The sequence below is a fragment of the Hevea brasiliensis genome, chromosome 18 (genome assembly GCF_030052815.1).
Source record: "Hevea brasiliensis isolate MT/VB/25A 57/8 chromosome 18, ASM3005281v1, whole genome shotgun sequence".
Taxonomy (NCBI): domain Eukaryota; kingdom Viridiplantae; phylum Streptophyta; class Magnoliopsida; order Malpighiales; family Euphorbiaceae; genus Hevea; species Hevea brasiliensis.
Genome location: NC_079510.1, coordinates 4,716,832 through 4,741,409, shown reverse-complemented (window position 1 = coordinate 4,741,409; position 24,578 = coordinate 4,716,832). Strand labels below are relative to the sequence as shown.

Genomic DNA, 24,578 nt, shown 5'->3' with positions numbered 1-24,578 from the left:
ATACATGTTTTTCTATGATTTTCTTAGATATTTTTACTCAAACCAACTAAAAGCAACTTAAAGTGGAATGGTAAGAAACTATGCTGCAAAAAGACCAAATCTGGGATTTCAATATCTGGTTTCTTATTTATTTTTTATTTTATTAAATTCTTTTTGACTGGTTTTTATTGATTCAAAGTAATTGAGATAGTCCAATGGCCATTAACAGATTTTGATTGATTAATTTAGTCATAATGCTACCTAATAATCCTAAAGATTAATGAACATATAAAATTGAAATTAAAAAAAGATAAAGATAAAATATGCGCAGATGCATACAAGCATAAAAATACATTTCTATCATTTATAACTTGTACTTGATCCAAGAAAATTCTGTAAACACTAAGGCAGCATCAATCACTCATTTTCATAGACTCAAAGAACTAAGCATTTTATTTTGATGAAAATTAAAATTTAATTGGTTATTTTAATGTAATATTAATTAATGTTGCTTTGTTGAAAGGTTAAGTAAAGTTTGGCTTTTGGTGGTTCTTTCAGGAGCAGTACAAGACACTTTGTTACAGCTATTTCAGATTTTAAGCGGGGCCAATTTTCTTCCAGGCTTGTAGAAGCTATTGCTCTTTGGGAAGCACTCTTTTGGCTATGAGATCACCATACATTGAAGTTGTGTTTTGATTTAAGTCATTACCTGTACAAGACTAAGAAACAAAAACTATTAAAGAAGAAAACCATAATTATTGCATTGAGATCTTATGATGCATTTTTAATATCATTTTATTGGTTTTACCAGAAATTCTTGTATTCTAATTTCATACAGAGAATATCTAAGATCAATTTGTTATTTTTGTTCCATATGAAAACATCCTATTTATATTAGAGAAGTTCTTGTTGTTGTTGTTGTTTTTTTTTTTTAAATCTTTTTATTTATCATCTTAGAAAAACACATCTTTAAGATTCATTTGAGCAGTCCATGACATATACCCAATTAATATAAAGAACTAAACAGTGAAAAACTAAAGAGATGAGACTCTATAGCCAACAAAGTTAACAATGCAATAAAAATTTCTAAATCAGAACAAAAATAAAAGAAGTACACAAATGGTGAAGAACAAAAGGGGAAATCACGATCTCTAACCAATATAATCCATTGCTTCAAGTTTTGATTTTATTTCTGCAACATAACTTGTATCCTCCTCCAAGAGAAGGACCCTGACGCCCTTTAAAAAATCCTTCCAAACCACATCATGAAAACATTATACGCGTTATCATCTTCAAAACACATGACCAAATTATCTTAAAATTAACCATCTATCCAAGAACTTATGATATTTTACTTATCATCCAATTACCCAATCAACATAAGGTAGGAAACTTTTTCAACCAGTCCACCTACACATTTAGAGAAATACAATCAAGAGAATGACTAATGTTATATAATATAATCAAGAGGAATACTTTTCCCAGCTCTAAAATTAATTGGGACTCTAAAGATAAAGTGACCTAGGGGAAAAAAGTCTAAAATCGAATATAAATCAAAGTTCTCATACTCTAAATTGAAAAAGACTACTGTGAATGAATAATAGTAAGTATTCATAAATTTAAAGTGATTTTTTTGTAAATGATAACGCATTAAAACAGATAACCCCAACTAAGGCCAAAGTGCGAACCCCATTGGATGCTGAAGTAAGCTCCCATTCATCATCTATTGCACTTCCACCCATCATGCCAGGCTAGATAACCTGCTAACTGAAATATTTAAACACTTTTGTTCAAGCTATTATACTTTTAAAAGTAAAGAGCAGAGCAGAGAGCTTCATGTTATCAAGAACAACTTATTTTACCCAGAGTAAAATTTTCTTTATAATAAATGCATAGAGACACACAGTTAACTTTAACTTCCAAAACCTCCGAATCAACCAATAGTCATCAAATAATTGGTACTCTCAAGTCTCAAGATAGAATGAGCTAGGGAAAAAAGTCTAAATTGAATATAAATCAAAATCCTTACATTCTAAATGTAAAAAGATTATTGAGCATGAATAGCATTCATAAATTTAAAGTATTTTTTTATTATATAAGAAATGATAACACATGAAAACAGAGATAGGTAAAAGTCTCAAATTATGATACCATTATTCACTTGGACATCCACACAAACAGGTTGAGTGCAAAATAAAAATTATCTAGATAATCAAGAAAACTCATCATTGATTCTATACGTTCCAACCAAAAAAATATCAAAACAAATACCTATTATATATAATGGACAGGTTTATATTAATTTTATTGAAATTTCTCAACTATCCCCTCTTATACTTCAATTTTTGCTCAACAAGGAAAACCAATTCAAGGAAATTGAGAAATAAAATCCAAAGTTAACCTAAAGTCAACAAATATATAATTTTCACTCTAATCATAAAGATCAGACCGATGCCTCAAACAGCAGATGACCAAGTTAGGAGCTTAAAAATATAGAGCACATTCTTAAGTCAGCTATCTGCCAAAATGGTTCCCAATGGAATCCATTGCTTTTCTATGCGCCTAACAATAGAATACTATCTCCTTCCCCCAGAGAAGAGAAAGTTTCCTAGAAGTGAGAATTTGACAAATCCTGATCTTTACCATTATGCTATCTTCTCACAATAAGTACATAACAAATGAAAGTTTTGACAAGAAAAGCTTTGAGGCCAAAGTTGCTTTAATTTGGGCTAAAGGGTTCACAGTAAATGCATTAAGAAAAACGGGAATTGCCTGAATCAAGCCTCTTTCTAAGATCAAAAGGCACAAACTGCACAAAATAGTGAAATGAGATTTTTTTTTTTTTTTCTGAACTAGTGGAATGAGAAATTCTATAAAAATCAAAATAGCAATAAAATACTTATATCGTTATCAATAACTAATCTTATTAATCACAACCTCAAATATGACTGAATCCAGAAAGAACAATTCAAAAAGATCCCAAAAAAAATAAAGAAGGCCAGACATGAAAGTAATTACATGAATCATAATATCAAGAAGAAAAACATAGACAAATAGCAAAAACTTTTGCCTAAAATGATAAGACGCTTCTATCATTGTACTAATAATAAAGTTAATTAGATGTTAAACCTCAAAATCAAACATTTAATTAAGAATATGTAGGTGAATCAGAAGCAAATTTACAGAACAAGCATAACAAGGAATGATTAAATCACCTGCAAGTGAGTTTTAGAACCGAGAGGGAATTTCTCCTTGGCATGGATTCTCAGAGCTTTGCAATCTCCTCCATATCTTAGAGACGTCTCCACATCTTTGGTATAAGCCTAGTCTGCATCAGAAAAATTCCAGAACCATACCCTAACAAATACCAACATAGATTGAAATCAAGTTGCCTTGCTTATCCGTAGTGCTACCAATGAAGGTGAGTTGGCGCACGTGCAGCCTAAAACCACTAGGTTCGTTATGAGACGGACTGAAGGTAAAGAAATTCACAAACAATGCTAGTTTAGGGCATGAAGCACCACTTCAAATTACTGTCATTTCTTGTTTAGTGCAGCAGTTTTGGCAATTCACTGTCTACTTCGTAGAATTGTAGAAGTTTGAATAGTGGTTTAAATAAATGTTAATACCTTTTCTTAATTTGTTTGTAATGGTTTTGAACTGCTACTAAACTGTTGCCACGTATATTCAATGGCAACAATTTGGATAAATTTCAACAATTGTCCCTGAACTTATATAGTTGTAACACTACAGTCCTTTAACTTTAAAATGTAACATAAAACCCCCTAAACTTTCAAATTTTACACAGTAAAATTCCTCTAACTTTCAATTACTGATTTTTCAGTTAGAAACTGATGTAAATAGCTCCTGCATAGCACTTAGTCAACATTTCTCTCTTCTCACTTATGCAAAGTGTAAAATTATTCTCTTTACACATGAAAAATTATTCTGTCTATAGAAAGAAAGGATTCAATTCACACATGGCTTGACAGATAAAAGAAAAATACTGACTAAGCTCCATGCTGAAACTATCCAAGTCAGCGTCTAATTGAAAAACTGGTAATTGGAGGTTAGAAGGATTTTACTGTGCAAAATTTGAAAGATGATGGGGTTTTATGTTACATTTTTAAGTTAGGAAATGTAATGTTACAACTAGATAACTTCAGGAACAGTTGTCAAAATTTATCCCAACAATTTTACAATTGTTTTGTTGCTAACAGTCTGTTACCTAAAGTCCACTACGCAATAGTGTTGGCATATTCTATCTTTTTAGTATGAATAAGGAACAGAAAGCTACAAACTCTGAATTGATACTGGAATTCACACTATAAAACAATTCCATGCAAAAGAATGCTAGTGCAGAGTAAGTGACAATAGTCAAGTGCCTTTAATTGAGTTTGAAGTGAATAGTAGTCAAAGCTACATTAATAACAGAAAGCTACTAAAACTGAGTAGAGTCACTCTAATTGAAAAGATGCTCACACAACTAATGATCTTAAACTAAGTCAGCAACCTATATAGTGATTCAACGACAATAAAACAAGCACTGCCCTGCACAATAAGGAGTACATAGCATCACTTATTCCAACTTCTAATCCATTTGTATCATGGAGAAGTGACATGGTTTGTGATTCTGCTAGAGCACCTAACTGGAGTAACCATATAGAACTAAGATATATTGATTAAGAGGTCACAAAAACAAAACGTCACACTCACATAGATACAGCTAAGCTAGACAAAAATCCAAAGCTGGTAAAAAATAAAATATAATAATAATAAACATCCAAGAACCATCCTTTTTCTTGACAAGATTTACTGCAGAAAAATAAGGATTGGTGTTGGGTTATATGAACTCATTTTGTAACATTTCATCCACCAATTTCTCTATTTCTGTTTCTGAAAATGAGGATACCTATAGGGCCTAATATTCACAAGTTCTGTTGTTTGTACCAAGGGAATAGAATGATTGTGAGTTCTAAATGGTGGCAAGGTCTTTGGATCTTCAAAAATACACTAATACTTATTTAATAGATTCTACAATTCAACTAAATTAGTATCAGGAGTACTTGAAACAACATTACCTACTGCAATAATTGAAAATGTAGTTGAAGGTGACTATGACACTTGCACACATAATAAAGGAGTTTGAAAATTCTTCCTTTGCTTCTGTAATAGCTGATGATAACTCAAACAATTTAGTAGCTTGGATTGAGACCCCATATCACTAACTCCCTGCAATATTATCTCCTTCCCATCCTTCTTGAAACTGTTTTTAGAATATTATAAATCAAATAATGTGGCATTAAATCGTTTAAGCCAATCAACTGCTTTATCTGCAGTAGTAACCAATTTAAGCCAGAATTACATAATTGAATCTTGATAACCAAATCTAAAAGTAGAGATAAGAATTCCACATATCTACCCATAAATCATTGCAACAATATTAGCTTACTGAGAAGAAGAAAACAATGATAGAAAGGCCTCCACTTGGTGGATAACTGCAAGTTTTCATTCAATTCAATCACAATAATTGTTCTCTCTTGTATACAATTGAGGGTGGAATGAAGAAAATAAGTGGAAAAATAATAACTAGCTAGTTGAAAGCCAACCAATGTTGACTTTTTTAACAGCCTAACCAACCAAAACTAGCTAAAAATTGAAAACTAGTTACTAAAAATTACCTAACTAAATTTGAAGTATGTTCTAGATCCTTCAATGTAGACTCCATCTGATATACATGAATTTGCTTTAGTTGAGGGCCTTCTTCCTATTCTCACACTTCACACTTCCTGCAATGGAAAAATTGTTGTCTCCCCCTACACTTCCTACACCAAATAAAAGGAAATTGCACAAAAAGATATATTAATATAATAAATTTTAATTACTTAAAGAAATAATAGCTTATAAAATTCTAGAAGCACATACCTAAAAAAATAAATTATCTATGCATAATGTTTTGTATATGGTCACCAAAAACAATGGAAAACACTGTGTTGTTACAATTTCGATAAATTCTTCCTTCGTATAATCCTTGCCATCAGTTTGATGTATAATAGGATTTCGTGACTTATCTTGATCACAGTAGTGATGATGAAAAGCCCTGAGAAAGTGAAGGAGATCATAGCCATTATTAGTTCTTAATCTAGACCGCCCACACATATCATTAAAAAGTCGTCGCATCGGTGTATCGATAGGAATATTAGAAGACCAATCAACAAATTTAATACCGACTACAACATTTCCAACCCAATTGTGGATGAAATCGCTTTTTCTATTAAATGTGTGCACATCAGTCGTTGCATGTTTAGCTCGAACCCAACATTCCTCGTAAAACATAAATCTCATTTGCCATGGCCACAATGCTGGATGATTCTTCACGAATTCCATTGAAATAACATTTTTATTTCTATCAGTCATGTGTAACATATTAATGCTGTCAATTAGGTTAATCCAATCAGAAGGTAACTCTTTCATCTCTTTACCAAGTATGGTATGACAAATTATGCTAGCCAACTCGGTCATATCAGCATCTTTGGATTTCTCTTTCAAATCACTATTTTTCTTCTCTGACTTATCATCATGCACGATAAAAACTTTAACGATGTCCCTCACATGCGCACCTAGATAGCACTTCATTCCAAATTTCAACAAAAAGTTCTTATGATTATGAAGATAACCATGAATCCCATTCTCATCATGAAATTCTATGACAGCTATTATCACGCCCTGCACTAATTGCACCGTATCTAATGTGGGCCATTCTGAGTTCCAATTGATAGATGCTACCTTGTTGTTACTTTTAGTAGGATCCAAATTCCATGTGCGGTACTTGCTTGACCACCTAGCATCAGTGTTGTGTTTAATCAACCATTCTTCAAGATTATAATCATATGACTCATTTACACATATATTCTTCCTTTGAGTAGTCATGACCTGAGGAAAATTAAAGAAAACCTGTTATAGCAATTCAATTTAAATTAATTTTAATTTCAAGCTGTTATTTTTCAATAAAATAAACAACTCACTAGTTAGATATTAATCTAGAAAAAGTGATCTAACACATTGAAAAAGCCCCAACTCAATGAAACAAGAAATCACTACCCATATTCATTTCAAACTATCAAAACATCCCAGCAATTATGAAAGGAAGATCTTAAAAATATATAGTAAAAACATTATATGAGACATGGGAGGATGCATGTTTTATGCATATACAAAACAATCATTTCCCCAAATTCAACAACTTTTAGGTTAAGAAAGAAAAAAAAAATAACAGTCAGAAGCCTTAAAGCGCAAATGGATCCTTCCCATTTATAAACTAAACATCCGATTTGAAAATAAGCATATAATAACTAAACAAGTATCTTTAATATATAGGGCCACAAATCATAAGCACAAGCTATCAAACCATCTAATTATATATTTTGCTCCATCAAACTATTAACCACTTCTATGTATGGAATGATATAGGGTCTGTCCAAAAACATCAATAACTATTAGTGTTCAAGACAAATCAAACTAAAGATTTGCAAAAATTATTTCCAGCATTCAACAGCAGGACATAACAATAAAAAACAAGGTACCATCTCTCAGCCAGCAATTAAAATTCAACAAATGGATATTCAAAAATTCATTTTTAAGGCTATACAACAACCCACAAGCATTTATTTGCAATGGTATTTAAACAAGAAATTATACCTTCACCTATCCTGGCACAACATATGGATACAGAATGGATTGCAAAAGGGCATGGACTTTCAACGAGGCACTAGAATGATGAAAATCAACACTAGCTGAGGTTACCTACCAGCATTAATGAGTCTAGCCAAAAAAGCAAATGGGGAGAACGTCATGTGACTTGAAATTGACAAAATAACTGCTGTGGTGAAGTCAAAACCAAGAAGAACTAGCAGGCAAGTCGGGTCTGCTATTTCGACTAAGCGAAGATTGCTGCGTGAGCAAGGAGAAAGGAATGGGTGGGAATATAGTAAATGAAATGGGTAGAAATCAAAGAAAAGAAAGATAATGCATAGGTTGAGTTCAGTAGATGAAATAGGTAGAAATCAAAGAAAAGAATGATGATGCAGGGGCAGGGGCTATGACTTGCAAGAGAAAGAGTGATTGAGGTTAAAGATGGGTAGGCACTAGGGTAGGTCTAAGCTGTTAGGGGTGCCCACGGTTCAGGAACCGCCGGTTCAGGTTCAATATAATCATGAACCTGAACCAAACCGTCATGGAACAGTTTGGAAGACAGTTCCTGAACCACCGGTTCCGGTTTGAGCCCCGGTTTAAAACGGTTTAAAGGAAGGTTCAAAAAATAACGATTCAAGACGGTTTGAAAGACGGTTTGAAAGTGGTTTAGGGGCAATTTAGAGCATCTTAAAGGAAAAAATTACAGGAAAATTTTATTGATTTAGAATTTAAGTTATATTTGTAAAAATATTTTAATTTTTCTTAGACATCTTTCAATCAAAATAAAATAAGAAAAAAAAGAATGAAAATGACTTATTTTTAAGAAAAATTTAATAAGCAAAGACTTGAGCTTATTAAAAAATTAGAGATGAAATTAATTTTTTGTAAAAAAAATTAGAAAAAGGTGCATGAACTTAATTTTGCCTATATATTCCTTTAGGATTTAGGGGAATCAAAATTTCCAATTATAAGTTGAGAGAATAGAGATTAAGGTGGTTTGGTCATGTGAAGCGTAGTCATACGAAAGCTCCAGTTAGACAAGTAGAGCACATTGGGTTAGAGGATAGAAAGAAAAGAAGAGGTAGACCTAAACTGACTTGGAGGAGAGTAGTACAATATGACCTAAAAGCATTACACATTTCCGAGAATTTAACCCAAAATCATTTAGAGTGGAGAAAGAGAATCCATATAGCCGACCCCAATAAATTTTTGAGATAAAAGCTTAGTTGAGTTGAGTATTACTTTCCATTTTTTAAAAAATTATATGATAATTGATAATTAAAAAAGTATAAAAGAAAAAAAAAATAAAATAGAGGGTACTGAAAATTTTATTCAAGATACAAAATAATAATAGAGTAATTGAGATAGTATTAAAAATTTCAGTGAGCATATAAAACAATAAAGTAGGGGAATTGTAAAAGTACTGAGAATTAAAAGGAGTGTAGAAAATAATTATTTAGAAAATTTGACAGAAATTGAAAGAGTATTAAGAATTAAAGAGAGCGTAGAGAATAATTGTGTTGAGAATTAATGATATATATATATATATATATATATATATATATATATATATATATATATATATATAAATGAATTAGGAGTAGAGTGAGGTATTTATTGAATTTTTTTGTATTTAAATCACCGGTTTAGTCCAGTTCGGAATAGTCAGTTCAATCCGGTTCGGAACTGCCGGTTCACGATTTCTAACAAATATGAACCTGAACCAAACCGTAGAATGACGGTTTCGGTCCGGTTCAAAGCCGGTTCTGATTTTGACTGGTTTCGATCGGGTTTTGACCGAACCGGTTCCGGTTCGAAACTGGACCATGGCCACCCCTATAAGCTGTAATGGTGATGTGCCTATGAGTCTTGGGTTCTGTCTTAGTAGGTGCTCCTAGGAATCACCCGATGCTAAAATTGAGGGATGAGTTGTGACACTTACTAGAAAAAGAGAAAATGCTAGGAAAATTCGTTCTTTTAAGAAGGCTTTGAGGAGGTTTAGTATAACCCGAATTAAATATTATTATTATTATTATTATTATTATTATTATTATTATTAAGAGTGAGGGATGAACTGTAATAGTCGCTTGAAAAGGAGAAAATGCTAAGAAAATAGAAAAATTATATAATAAAATGGTGATTCCATATAGTCAATCATATATGGAATGACAAGCAAATAAAATTTAGACACATGAATAAATCTACAAATAAAATAAGTGGTGGACCCCAAAATAAATAACTACCAAACAGTTTTTTTTTTTTGTTATAACTAAATTTATCTACATGTTAACTTATCAGTAGTTTGCCATTCTATCGACGCATCCTACATGAAATCACTGAATTACTATATAATTACTCAAGAAAATGGGTCTGATTATGGAAGAGAAGATTCTCAAGCGAGCGTAGGTGCCTTCCACTTGCACTCAAACAAAGTAAATTTACTTTTCTTTTCTTAACCGTTGATATGCTTGGAGACATTTTATGCTAGCTATAACTGACTACCTATTAAGCTAGTATCAAACTTGTTTTCTAGGGGGGGGCACTCGATCGGTTCGGTTCCAAATCGAAACAAACTAGAAAAACTGAATAACCGAATCGATGAAAAAAATAGACCAAACCAAACCGACCTTCAAAGAATAACCAGACCAAACAGAAAATAGACGGTTCGGTTCGGTTCAGTTCAGTTGCCATAAACTAAAAATCTTTACAAAATTACATAAAAATCAGTTTACTCCTAAGAAATAAATATAAATAATACATCAAAATCCATAAAATTATAAATTCATCCAAAATCTGTAAAATTATAAATCAATACTAAATGAGAGTGCACATTCCATAATATTATAACTTTAAACTACATAAAAGTCCATAAGATTAAAACACTACACATTACCAGTTTACTACATAAAACTCCACACAACACAATATTACATAGAAGTCTATAACCATAATGAATTAAAATCCATAAATAAAAGTTCATAAAGATAAACCAGCATCACAGCATCAAAAAATGACTAGTCCGCCATCATAGTATCACAAAAATTACTAATCCAACATGACAACATCACAAAAATGGCTAATCTAATTGATAAAAATAAAATAAAGGGAACCATCTAAACATTTATGCCCAGCCTCATTTAGGAATATTCTACAAATGAAATAAAGTATGAACAGGACCACATCAAACTAATAAGTAAAAACCATCAAACCAGTAAAGTCTCTCAAACCTCAAACAAAAACTATCTTAATTGGAGAGGTCATATTAAAATCTACATTGGATGAAGGCACAATCTATTCAAACAATAACCCATTTGTACAAAAATAGATGAAGAAAATCAACAATAGAGTATAGAAAAATGGGAATGGGAGCTCACTCACCAGCACTCAGGAGGTGTAACCTTCGAATGGCCTTCCAAGGGATAATAAACGCACTAGAAAGAGAGGAAGAAGAGAGGCGAGGCGAGTGGGACTAGCGAGTGGGACTAGCGAGTGGGAGAAAAAGAGAGGAGAAGAAAGAAAGGTAATGGGAGTGAAGTGACAGTAGCACCAAGGAGAACAGAATAGAATGGAGATAACAATCAGCAGAAACTAAGAAAGAGATAGGAAGGCCTAAATGGCTGAACCTGTAGGATTAAACGATACAAAAGGCCCACGAACCTTAAAATGCAGCCATTAGTCTACCTAATCTGTTGTTCGGTTATAATGGGCAAGAAAATCGAATTGAAAACTGAATTTATTAAAAATTATTAATCGAACTAAATCGTTAGGACTGAAAAACCATCGATTAAAGTGCAATGGCGAGATTCGATTCGATTTATCAATTTAAACTAAATACTATTCAGGCCTAATGGACGGCCCTCTCCAATAGTTAAGTCTTTTTTAACAAACAAAATTTAGAGAAAAATTAACATTTTAAAACTTATTATTCTATTTAATAAAAATAAATAAATAAATCTATATGAATTTTTTTAATTATATTTAAATAATTTTATTTTAACAATGTCTTAATTTTAGAATTTAGTTATAAATTTATTCAATAATCAAAATTGAAATTCTTACAATTAAAATATTATTTTATAAACAAAAAATTATAAATCCATATATGTGAATCTCACAATTATAAGAAAATTTGAATATCAACTTTTTGATATTACGAAAATGCATTATTTTAGAATTTTTTTATTTTTTTCTTATTTTTTCTACAACTAATTTATTATCCTTTTGTACTACAGAATAACAATTAAATCTTAATATTAAATTAATTAAAATTGATTATGTACTTTTTACTTTAATGCTTAATATTAATTGCTAATATTCAATTGCATTTTAATAATTTATATATCAAATTTTTAATTTTTTAAAATCATTAATTATTCAATACTTTTAGGCATTGATTCTCATTAGTAGAGTTAAAATAGAATGACAATTGTTTTTAAATTTGACTTGATCAATTTTTTACAGCTTTGATATTTTGCAAGACAACAATGAAAAAAAATATCTTTGCCTTGAATTCTTTTAACCTATCAAATAGTAGTATATTATTATTTTTTATTAAAATTACTTTTTTTATGTATTAAAGTATTTATGCGTAAAATTTACATTCCTAATTTATAATTTATATTTTTAATAAATAAATTTATATTATATAATTATAAATTAAAATAAAAAGAAAAATTCTAGTTAGAAAGCTTGCTTTATCCCAATTTTCTATGGTATAAGTACAGAGGGACTGATTCCTGCACCCGACTCGTAGTCATTCCAAAGTTGATAAAATATGTTATGAATAAATTTATCATTCATTAACATGTTAATTCAATATGTGGGCATTTCTGTATTTTTATTTTTCATTGCAATTTATTGATGAGTCTTTGGCATTGGTTTTGATTCAAATTACCATGGCAATTATTAAATCATAGTTCTTTTACTAAGAAAATAAATGCCTTAAAGGGTATAAGTGTAAAATTATAACATTTTTATATTTTTTTAAAATATTTTTGAAAAATTTTGTGAATTATAAGATTCCTATATGCTTTTTTTAAATATAAATGAAGAAGTGATTTGTGAATATAAAAAAATAGTTTTATTTTTATATTATTTATAATGTTAAATTGAATATTATAATATACTATTATAAATAAATTTTTATATAATGCATGGAAAAGAATTTTAACTTTTATTTTTGTTAAGATTTTAACTCTTTTCGAAATAGATATAAAAATTTTGTGATGAACAAAATTTATTCTTAAGTTATAATTATTCAGTATTTATATTTTTTTATCACAATTTTTTATAATTTAAAATATATTAGAGACCGTTATTTATTAATATTGAGTTACAAAATATATATATATATATATATATATATATATATATATATATATATATATATATATATATATATATATATATAAAATTAAGCAGTAAAAATAATAATTTAAATATTAAAATATGTCAGATATTTTTATGAAATTATATTCTTTTTTGAGCATTAATTTTCTCAATATTAATTTAATTTTATTTTAAATAATTAAATTTAACACACATACATATATATAAATAAAATTATTATAAATTATTAAACATTTAATATAGGGATTGTGCATGGTTCATAGGATTTTAAATCAAATCAAAAAATCATACTAAATATCATTGAAAAAAAAATTGTTATTGTAAGAACAAAATCATGTAGAACTAAACTTATATTTATTATTTTAATTTAGTTCTGATTCGTCATAAGAACGAACTTACTAGAGCAAATTGTGTAAAACATTCCATGTGTATCTTCGAAGTATTAATAAAGATGACCATCTCACTAATGATCTTTTACATGCTATAGGGGGAGAAAGAGGAATAATGATAAGTAGTGTTAGTCATGGGTAGTTAAGGAATTGGAGGGAAAGATACTTTACTAGCAACAAAATCTGTTGTAGGCGATTATGCCAATCTGTTAGGATGCAGTTACACTGCTCTTGTATGAAGGAGAGAACTTATGTAGTAAGGCATTCCAAGAATCAATAAAAGAATACATTTCTCTCTTGTACTCTTCTATTCTCTTCTCATCCAGTCTGTTCTCTTCTCATCTCATCTTTCTTCTCTGTTCTAAGTACCAATCTCTATCTAGAGATTGTATCAGATCTGGTCCATAACAATTTGATATCAGAGCTAAGTTGTGTGAGGGATTAGCTTTCTTTTTGGATTCGAAACACTGTGAAGGTGACTAGATCTGGAGCAGTTACTCAGGAATCAAGGATCTCTAATTTGGAGGAAGTTATTAAGGCTTTGCAAGAGGAAACCAGAAGGAATAAGGAGGAATTGAAAGAAGAAATTAAGCAAAGTGTGCAAAAAGGAGCTCAACAAGGTATAATTGATACTAGAAATGTTCTTCTGGAAGAATTGTGATACAAAATTAGGGGAAATCTACTTGACAAAGGCAGAGGAATGCATCAGGGTGACAATAAGGAAGTCGGTGCCTCTGCTGCCACTATTGAGGGAAGGGGAATTCTTCCCACATCAAAGGAGAACAATAATGTAACTCAGAACAGTGATAACAATAGCTCTGGATCTGCAACTGATGTGGAAGGTATGTCCAAAATTTTTCCCGAAGTTAAATTGATTACTTTTAATGGCAAAGAACCTAGGGCTTGGCTATGGAAATATGCTAATTGTTTTGAGATGGATGGGGTTCCTGAGGAAGGGAATAGCAAGTTTATTCTTGATAGAAAGAGCTGATGCATATCATAATTGGGTTAAGGGTGATGGAGGTCATTCTTAGAGAATATTTTGAGAAGGAATTGTGTTGCAGGCTTGGGGATGAAGGATTAGGAGATGTAGTTGAAGAATTTATGAGATTAAGGCAAGAAAGCACTCTTGAAGAGTATCAAGATAGATTTGAAGATGGAGAATCAGATTGGAATGACTTATGCCTAACCTAGGGGAAGCTTATTATTATTATTTTGATCGACCATTATTAGTGGATTAAGGAATGACATTGACCCATGGTTAAAATGATGAAACTAGTTAATCTTTCTCAAGCTATTGAGGTTGCAAGATTGCAAGAACAACTCATAAATTCTACCAAGAAACCTACTCCTTACTCTAGACCCTACCAAGCTAATTTTAGATCTAACACTTTCTCACCTTCAGCACCTTTCACCTATAAATTTAATCAACGTTCTCAAAGTTATCCCTATGCTCCTAAACCTCCTATTACAGACCAGAATGCCAATTCAAAATAATCAAATTCTGTGCAGAAAACCAAATTCTGTGCAGAAAACCTTACCTACTACCAGTCAATCTTCTGTAAATCAACCCTGTCACTAAGACTAATTCCATCAATTCCACTAATCCAAATTCAATTAGGCAACCCAGGCCCTGCTTTAAGTGGAGAAAAATACAACCCTGGCCATCAATGTAAACAGAAAACATTAATGTCCTTGCAAGTGACTAAGAAGGAAAGAGAAATTTTCCTATTGCAAGGAAATGAAGAAGAGGCGGAAGAATGACATGATGCAATGGAGGGAGATGTACCTGACAATGATAAGGCAATAACTCTTTCAGTTCATGCTTTGGAGGGAATTCAAAGGGTTGAAACTATTAGGGTTATTGGCAAGTTTCAAAACAGGGAATTTTCCTAATTCTGGTGGACAGTGGAAGTACCCATAGCTTCTTGGATACCTAACTGCAATTTTTGTTAAGGTAGCAGATGGTAGAAAAATTGGTAGTACTTGTATTTGCCTGCATTTAGCTAAAAGATTCATCAATATCCTTTCAGCTTTGACTTCAGGTTATTAGAAATGGGCAATTTTGATATGATCCTTGGAGTTGATTGGCTTAAAACACTTTAATCCAATTTTATTTGATTTCCAGTATTCTAAAATCAGTTTCAAGAAGGATGGGAAGGAGATAATATTACAGCGAGTTAGTGACATGGAGTTTCAATCCAAGCTACTGAATTGTTTGAGTTATCAGCAGCTCTTACAAAAGCAAGGGAAGGATTTTGAAACTCCTTTATTCTGTGTGGAAGTGTCTCAATCACCTTCAACTGCATTTTAAATTACTGCAATAGGTAATGTTGTTTCAAATACTCCTGATACTAATTCAGTTGAATTAAAGAATCTATTAAATAAGTAGCAGAGTATTTTTGAAGATCCAAAGACCTTGCCACCAATTAGAAGCCACAATCATTCTATTCCCTTTGTACCAACAGTATAACCTGTGAATATTAGGCCCTATAGGTACCCTCATTTTCAGAAAGCAGAAATAGAGAAATTGGCGGATGAAATGTAACAAAATGAGGTCATACAACCCAACCCCAGTCCTTATTCTTCTCCAATACTTCTTGTCATGAAAAAGGATGGTTCTTGGAGGTTTTGCATTAACTATAGAAAGTTAAAGGACCTCACTATTAAAGACAAGTTCCCAATTCCAACAATTAATGATCCTTTAGACAAGCTTCATGGTGCTTTAATCTTTTCTAAGATTGATTTAAAGGCAGGTTACCACCAAATCAGGATGAGTCCACTTGATATTCATAAAACAGCCTTTAGGATGCATCATGGGCATTATGAATTTACTGTTATACCCTTAGGGCTAACAAATGCCCCTACCACTTTTCAGGCTCTTATGAATCACATATTTCAGCCCTATTTGAGGAAGTTTGCGTCAGTATTCTTTAATAATATCCTCATATATAGCTCATCATGGGAACAACATTTGCAACACTTGGAATTAGTTTTTGAAGTGTTGAAACAACAACGATTGTATGCCAAACTCAGCAAGTGTTCATTCAGCAAAATTGAGATGGATTATTTGGGCCTTAATACATCTGGAAGGGGAGTTGCCATAGAACCTTCCAAGATTCAGGCTGTTACATCTTGGCCAACCCCTAAATCAGTGAAAGAATTGAGGAGGTATTATAGAAAATTTGTCCACAATTATGGTATAATCAGTAAACCTCTTATTGATATGTTAAAAAAGGATGCTTTCCAGTGGACTGATGCAGCTCAATATGCATTTGATAATCTTAGAACAATCATGTCTCAAGCACCAGTATTAGCACTTCCTGATTTCTCTAAGCAATTTACTTTTGAAATAGATGCTAGTGGTTCTAGGATGGAGGCAGTCTTGCAACAGAAAGGGCATCCCATTGCATATATCTCTATGGCATTTGGTCCCAAAACAAACGCCTTGTCAGTCTGTGAGAGAGAGTTGTTGGCCATTACTTTTGCTGTCTCCAAGTATAGACATTACTTGGAGAAAGGTCCATTCTTTATTAAGACTAACTATGAGAGTATTGAGCACTTCATGAGCAAATATTGCATATCAACTTGCAATTAAGGGGTGTTTCTAAATTATTAGGGCTGCAATACAAGATTTTGTATAGAAAGGGTGTAGATAACGAGTTGCTGATGCTTTGTCTAGAAAACCAGCAGTAGCATATGCTGAATTACACTCTTCATGCCTCCTTGCAGTTTACTTGGATGACTCAGTTGTCTCACAATTATGATGGGGATCCTCAAGCTGCAGAATTAATATCTCATCTTTCAATGGATGAGTTGGCTCATCCTGGGTACTCTTATAAGAATAGCCTCTTGCTTTATAAGGATAAGCTGTATGTAGGGAGTAATAGGAGTTTAAAAGAGCATCTACTGGCTCTTTATCACAATTCTCACTTTGGGGAACACTCCAAAATTAATGCCACTTTTGTAAATGATAATCTGCAGCGAAGAAGTATCTCAAGTTGTTGGAACTGGATTATAAAATACTATACAGGAAGGGTATTAAAAATAAGGTAGTAGACACTTTATCCAGGAGGTCTATTGATGTGGGTACCCATTTTTATTCTATGTATTCAGTGGTAATTCTTTCTTGGATGCAAAAGTTGATTGCTATTTATGGGAGAGCGCCTCTGATTTAATTAAGAGGCTGTCATTGGGTAAGGATGTTGTTTATGCATATTTGTAGACTCTTATTTTGTGATTTATTATGAGTATGTGCATTGAGACCGTGAGGAACCCAATGATGAAAAAATTATATGATTGTAAAACATAATTAGAGGCATGGAACAGAATTATTAATTCCGTGGCATCATCTTGAAAAAAAAATAATGTTTTTTTTGAGAAATTAATTTAATTTAAATAAAATTTTACTTTGTTTAAATTTAATATGGGTAGTTCTTAAATGGACCTAATTGAGTTTTATTAGGCCCCATGGGCCTAAAAAAAGCCTAGTTAGGAATTTTAAACGAGACCTATTTAATTTATTTTTTGAAAATTAAAATAAGAAAATATCTTTTTCTCTATCCCTCTCCCATACAAACTCTCTCTCCCCTTTTGGCCCCACTCCCTTCCTCACTCCCTATTGGTGCCACCCCCTTTTCCTCTCTTCCTATTGGTTGGAACACCTCACCCATATCCCAGTCTCACTCAAATTCCTCAATCCTAGTTGTTTAAGTTATCTGAACCTTATCGCACTAGGACTTCAAACCCTACCACACCTCTTCCTCACTCCCTATTTGTGACTTCCCCTTCCTCTCTCTTCCCATTGGTTGAAACACCTCATTCATATCTCAGTCTCACCCAAATTCTGCAATCCTAGTTGTTTAAGTTATCTGAACTTTATCACCCTAGGACTTCAAACTTTATCACACCTCTCCCAAAATCCTATAAAAATCCCACCGACAAAAAAAAAAAAAAAAAAAAAAGGAGAGGTGGAGGAGAAGACAAAAAAAAAATTAAAAAAAAAAGTAAAAAAAATTAAAGAGAGGAATAGCCAAAATTCTTTTAGTCTTCTTTCTTCCTAGCGATATTTCTTAAAGGTTGGTTCTTTTATTTTCTTTTCAAGATCTATGCCATGTAATGTTTAATTCTATGTTCCTTGTTTTTAATTTATTTTATATGTTCATATAGATCATGTAATCATATTTAATTTGAGAGGATACACAACTCTACACATGTTCAGTTTTCTGTCTCTCGTACTTTTATTATTTTTCGTTATTTTCTGAATCTGTAAAAAATTTATAAAAATTATATTCATATTCTACACGAAATTATATTCATATCTCCCTTGTTTCTTAATATTTTTGTGTAAATCTGGCGTCTAAAATTAAGTTTAGAATCTTGTGAATCTTTTCCAATTAGTTTCGCATTCATATCTGTTATGGTTGGTAAGTTATGAATTTTACAAAAAAGTAGTGTGATTCTGTCATCAGGAAAATTTACGATTTGTGTAGATTATTTGGCTAGGGTTTTGATTTAATCTATGAATTTTATGATGTTGTATGATGTTTTGGCTGTCTTCTGTAATTTTTTCATGATTTTTAGGCTTGTCTAACTATTTTTCAAAAATCAAATTTCTTGCTACTGTCAATCTGTGAGAATTTGGAAATTTTATGTTTATGCATGTTCTTGTATTTTCTTGGGTTCCAATTGATATTTGATCTATTTTTCTGTGCTTTTTTAATTCAAGATGTGTCATGAACTGTTGGGAATATGTTAGAAGATGTGGACCCTTAGGTAGTTGTAACTAATTAGGAATCTTAACCCTTTAGGAAAATAGAGTTAGAATCCAATGTAAATTGTTATTAATATTTTCTTATTTTCTTTATTTCTTTTATTTTCTTTAGTTTTTTTATTTTTTATTACAAACAAAAATTGGTAAGTAGCCCTAAGGTAAGTACCAAAGAGAGCATTTACGTGGAACTCATATGGAGCTAAATGGGAGTAAGCCAAGGATATCATTGCCATACCAGAAGAGAATACCATTTTTTAAGGGTAGCTTGCCCCAATGGCAACTGCAATTACTAACAAGTAATTCTAAATTTCTAGAATAACCATTGGTATGAAATTATAGTAATAATAGGATTTTTATTTGGTAAATTGAAATTAACCTTGTTTTTAATTTAACTGACTTTTGCATATAATTAATTTAAATAAATACTTTGTAAATAAAAATTAATCTTGTTTGTAAATTAAACTAACCTTGGCATGTAAAATAAATTTAATTTAATACTTGGTAATTGTAAAATAAATTTGCATGTTAGAAATCTTTATTAGGTTGTGATTGTTTGGGCCTTATGTGATATTAGAATAAATTACGCATGTACATAATTAACTTAGTTCAATTATCCTTAGGGTAACTTGGTGAAAATTAATTAATTAGGTTAAATAGAAACGTAAGGTTATTTGAAATTGAATTTGTTTGTAAATTAAATTCTCAGTAATAAAATAATTTTAGTCATCTGGTAAATATCATTTAAATAATTAGCAACCCCATAGATAGGAATTACTTGTGCATAAAAAATGTTTGTAAACAACAACCCTTTTGTGAATTATTGGTGTGTGTAGGATTAAAATTGCATTTTTTAGGATGAAGTTTAATAAAGGAATAATAAACAAGACTTTTAGAAACATTAGTAGAGGACTGGCACTCGAATTAACGAGGTTAGACCAGGCGTAAGGGGTGCCTAACACCTTCCCCTTACGTACCCACTATCCCGAACCTAGACATTGGGCTATGGTAATGACGGTTGTAGAAACTCTGCAGGGAGTAAGTTCCCATCCATGACCCTCGGAAGAAACACTAAATATGTCCCGGTTATTACCCGGATGGCGACTCATGTCTATCTATGCCTTCGTGGCATAAATCCTTAGTACCGTGGTAGTGTTATGGGAAGACGGTACTTACCAATGGTTTGATTCTATTAGGATTGTATGAAGTGCATGTCTAGGAAATGCTGTCTAAGGAGGTGGTACTTAAGTGAGACCATTGTGACTCCACCATCTTTCCTGAGCATTACCTGGTGCATTTTATATAATTCTAATGGATGATATTTCGCCTCACGCCTACCGTCCTACAGTATTAGGTGAAAAATGGGATTCTATATTACAGAGGCAAAATGTATGTGGGAGTTAAAACCAATTTAAGGCATGTGTTGACGGAATCCTATCATAGTTCAGTTGTACAAAGTCATTCAAGTGTCCATGATACCTATTTGAAATCTCTCTCTCTCTCTCTCTCTCTCTCTCTCTCTCTCTCTCTCTCTCTCTCTCTCTATATATATATATATATATATATATATATATATATATATATATTTTTGGCCTAAAATGTTTAGTGATGTAACACAGTGAGTTGGTACTTGTGACACTTGTGCTATATATAAGGGGGAACATTGTGCGTATCCAGGGTTGTTACAGCCTCCACCTATTCCTACTCAAGCATGGCAACAGGTGTCTATAGATTTTATTGAAGGCCTGCCTAAGTCAAAGGGGCATTATACTATTTTGGTGGTTGTGTGTAGATTCAGGTTTACCCATTTTCTTCCACTGGCACACCCATTTTATGCTATTTCTGTTGCTCAACTTTTCATGGATGACATTTTTAGATTGCATGGTCCTCCTCAAGTGATTGTTTCTGATAGGGACAAAGTGTTTCTAGCTCATTTTGGCAGGAATTTTTTAAGAGCATGGAAGTTAAACTCAATTTTAGTTCTACCTATCATCCTCAATCCGAAGGGTAGACTGAAAGAGTTAATCAATGTGTGGAGAATTATTTGATGTGCATGGTCCATTTAAAGCCCACTAATTAGAGGTCTTGGTTGCCTACGGCAAAATGGTGGTGAAATTCATCTTCTCACGATGCTATTCAAATGACTCCATTTGATGCATTGTATGGGTATGCTCCTCCCACATTTCATGAAGAAGAAACTTGATTCATCAATAGCGGCTCTAAGGAAGTTATTAAAAGAGAGGCAGCAGCTTAATCATCTATTGAAAGAGAATTGACAAGTGGCCTAGCACAGAATGACTCAGCAGGCTGACAAAAGGAGGACAGGGAGGGAGGTTGGTGTTGGGGATTGGGGATTGGGTTTATTTGAAGCTCCAGCTATACAGGCAAACTTCAATTGATGTAAGACAAGTCCTTGAGCTGCCTGCCAAGTTTTATGGGCCAAACAGAATTTTGGCAAGAGTTGGGAAGGTGACTTATCACCTGGATTTGCCTCAAACATCTGCTATTCATCCTGTTTTTTCATCTGTCTATGCTTGAGAAGAAGGTTGGAGATGGTGTTCTTGTTGCTACTGATTGGTCTATTATGGAAGATGATCGCATTCAAGTGGCTCTTGAGCAGGTATTGTAGACTAGAGTTATCATGAGAGGGGACCAGCATGTGGAACAAGGGCTTATAAAATGGCTTAATCTGTCGGCAAAAGACACCACCTGGGAGGATAGTGCTTTACTGAAGGCCAGTTCCCCGAAGTTCCACTTACTTGGGGACAAGAAAATACCAGAGGAGGGGGTATTGTTACATATTATAGGAGGAAATATAAGAATAAGATGTGATTAGGAATTCTAGAAGAGTTGAGGAGTTAGTAATTGGCAGGAAGCGTAACTAATTCTGTTGTGTTAGCTAGAATAGTCAGCTGAAGTAGTTACAAGGCAGTTATTGTTTATAAATACTTCAACTGTAACCTTGTTGCAATTCATTCCAAGAATTAGCAAGAATACAATATCTCTCTTCTATTCTCTCTTCTTTCTATTCTTACCTCTATTTCCCTATTTCTTTCTCTTAGGGTTTCATAAACCCTAACATAGAGCTTCCAGTGTTGCAAGAAGAACTACAGCAGGTAGCCCCTGAAAAACTATTGCAGTCAAGCATTATCTCCGAGAGCAGTCTCACAAGTTCTCATCAAATGGCTTCACTATTCAGTAACATGGGAGGATGCCTCATTCATCATGTCCCAATTTCCAGATTTTGCACCCTTCTTGGGGCAAGAAGGTTCTAAAGATTGTTACATATGTGAGGAAAAAGTACAGAAGGAAGAAGTCTAGAGAATAGTTAAGAGGATGAACTGTTATAGAGGTAGTTACGAGGAGTCATTTAGACAAGAACAGTTGTGACTACTCAGTTAGAATAACTGAAGCTAGCTGAAGCTGTATAAATAAGTAGAAAGAACACTTGAAATGATAACTGAAGTTCTCATCTCTCTAATTCTTTCTTCTCTCTATCTCTGCTATTATCTCTCTCTAAATTCTCTATTTCTTTTCTTCCTAGTTCTTTTCTTTCCCAATTACCTATAACTGCCTTATTAGGGATTCAAACCGTAACAAAGGAGAAGGCAAGAAGGAAACAAACAATAATCGAATCTTACTTTGTCAGTTATCTTCTTGTTTCTCTTCATGCTCTCATGCTTCCAGTTATCTTCTTGTTTCCTCTTCATGCTCTCATGCTTCCAGTTATCTTCTTGTTTCCTCTTCATGCTCTCATGCTCCTCTCCCTGCACAACCATTATCAAATTCCAACAAAAGCCAAACAAAAATACTACACGAATAAAAAAGAAGCACTGAAGGATGTAACAGAGGAAATTTCCTCATATAAGCTAAAACCAAAATGATCCCATCAGAAAAGAATTACAGTAAGGTTAAGCCATTTCAGCACAGTAACAAGTTGGATGGTTGTAAATAATCAAAGATGTATCATTTATAGTAACAAAAACACAAAATTAAAAGCTTACTGGGCTAAGGATATGGCAGCTAATGATATCACCCCTATTAATGAATGAAGTTTTGATCTCAAAACTAGCAGAATAAACAACATTTGGATAAAATTCGGATGCACTGCAGTTGGTTTCCTCGAAGACAAACAATTTAACAGTGCGGGAGTAATCATCTTGAATAGTAGCAGGAAATCCAAAACCACGAGGAGGAGATCCAGTGAGCAGATAACAGAAACGCCGATTCCCCAAGTGCAAAATAAAACTGCTACAATTCAACTTATGAAAAGAGTCGACTTCTTCCATCATTGATATAGTCTTAATTGGGACGCTGCTGAGCATTCTTGGATTTTGGTCTACATTAGACAAGGGCCCTAACCTTAAGATACGGTTGTTGCGAAAGCCATGCAATCCATACAGGTATTTGCCGCTGCTATCTTCCCCAGCTGCAGTAAAAATGAGCATATCGTCAGCGGTAATCTTCTCTTTCTCCACCTTCGTCGAGGATGTCCATTCTAAGGTGTCAGTTGAAGACCGAAAGTAACGTAAACCGTCTGCATCCCTGCCAACAAAGAAAATAAACCTTCCGCCAACAAAGGAGAAGCGCCACCAGATCGGAATATCTATTGGCGGATCATCAAGAACCATCCATTTATCGCTCTCAGGATCAAAGCATTCAAAGAATCTGATAGAATTATCGATGGGCATCCCTTTCTCATTATAACAAGGTAGAGTGAAGTCAAAAGCAATGCTGCTACTAAGAACAAAAATCTTACCATCAGCCACAACTGCACATGGATCACATTTTCCGGTGTTCATAGACACACCCCTTTTCATCGAACCTTTGCCGTCAATAGGGTCAAAGATATACACATCTTTTGGAAACCATTGATCAAAAGGAGGCCTGGGATCCTCCAAGTCGTGTTCCCCACCAAGAAAGTAGAATTCAGACCCCAACTGGACGGAGCACATTCCTCTGGGATATTCTTGTTCCGGAAATTCAAGAATCGCAGAGAGATGATGAGGTTCCGCTGTTTCATCTTTTGGGATCTTGATTTCAAACATAGAGAAAACCATTTCCCCACATCTATGACGCAACAACATGTAAATCGTTGTACTCATTTCCTCGGCGAATTCGGTTTTGATAAAGGAAGTTTAAACAAGGATAGGTTTGGGGCTAATCTTCAATTCGAAGTGTCTGAAGAATTTTCAGATGGAGGGCTAGGTTCACAATTGGCGCATCGAGACGAAGGAGGACAACATTGGGCAAAAATACCCTAAAATGAAATAGGTAATTTAAAATTAATTATAATAATAAATAATTAAATTTAATTGATTAATAAAAATTAAAATTAATTTTAAATTAAGTAGAATTTTCTTTATATTATTAATGATATTAAAAAATTAAAAAACATT

General features: G+C 32.7%; 2 protein-coding genes and 1 pseudogene across 4 annotated transcripts; all 3 read right to left on the bottom strand.

The window, feature by feature from the left end:
- Nucleotides 1-24,578, bottom strand: part of LOC131168958 (uncharacterized) — a 169,791-nt pseudogene that overhangs the window by 88,144 nt on the left and 57,069 nt on the right.
- LOC110646761 (uncharacterized) lies at nt 1,015-24,414 on the bottom strand. 3 transcript variants are annotated; one of them, XM_058140932.1, is made up of 4 exons: nt 23,939-24,414; nt 23,184-23,608; nt 22,821-22,946; nt 1,015-1,389 (listed from the first exon to the last, which is right to left on the bottom strand). In XM_058140932.1, exons 1-4 carry the CDS (start codon nt 24,282-24,284, stop codon nt 1,354-1,356), a joined length of 933 nt encoding a protein of 310 aa, XP_057996915.1. In that variant the 5' UTR covers nt 24,285-24,414; the 3' UTR covers nt 1,015-1,353. The 3 variants fall into 3 exon arrangements, 2 of the variants coding, with proteins under 2 accessions (XP_057996915.1, XP_057996914.1); XM_058140931.1 differs by lacking the exon at nt 1,015-1,389 and adding an exon at nt 1,635-1,746; XR_002497783.2 differs by lacking the exons at nt 1,015-1,389; nt 22,821-22,946; nt 23,184-23,608; nt 23,939-24,414 and adding exons at nt 1,625-1,746; nt 3,195-3,938.
- Nucleotides 5,449-6,947, bottom strand: LOC110662619 (uncharacterized). Its single transcript, XM_021821668.2, has 2 exons — nt 5,905-6,947; nt 5,449-5,804 (listed from the first exon to the last, which is right to left on the bottom strand). Exon 1 carries the CDS (start codon nt 6,907-6,909, stop codon nt 5,905-5,907), a length of 1,005 nt encoding a protein of 334 aa, XP_021677360.2. The 5' UTR covers nt 6,910-6,947; the 3' UTR covers nt 5,449-5,804.

Excerpts from the sequence above, each read along its gene's own strand:
- LOC110646761 (XM_058140931.1), bottom strand. The coding sequence starts at position 24,284 with ATGAGTACAACGATTTACATGTTGTTGCGTCATAGATGTGGGGAAATG. Across the intron at positions 23,609-23,938 it reads ATGTGCAGTTGTGGCTGATG|CTGGGGAAGATAGCAGCGGC; the intron begins GTAAGATTTTTG and ends TTTTTACTGCAG. Across the intron at positions 22,947-23,183 it reads GCTGCCATATCCTTAGCCCA|GGAGAGGAGCATGAGAGCAT; the intron begins GTAAGCTTTTAA and ends ATGGTTGTGCAG.
- LOC110662619 (XM_021821668.2), bottom strand. The coding sequence starts at position 6,909 with ATGACTACTCAAAGGAAGAATATATGTGTAAATGAGTCATATGATTAT.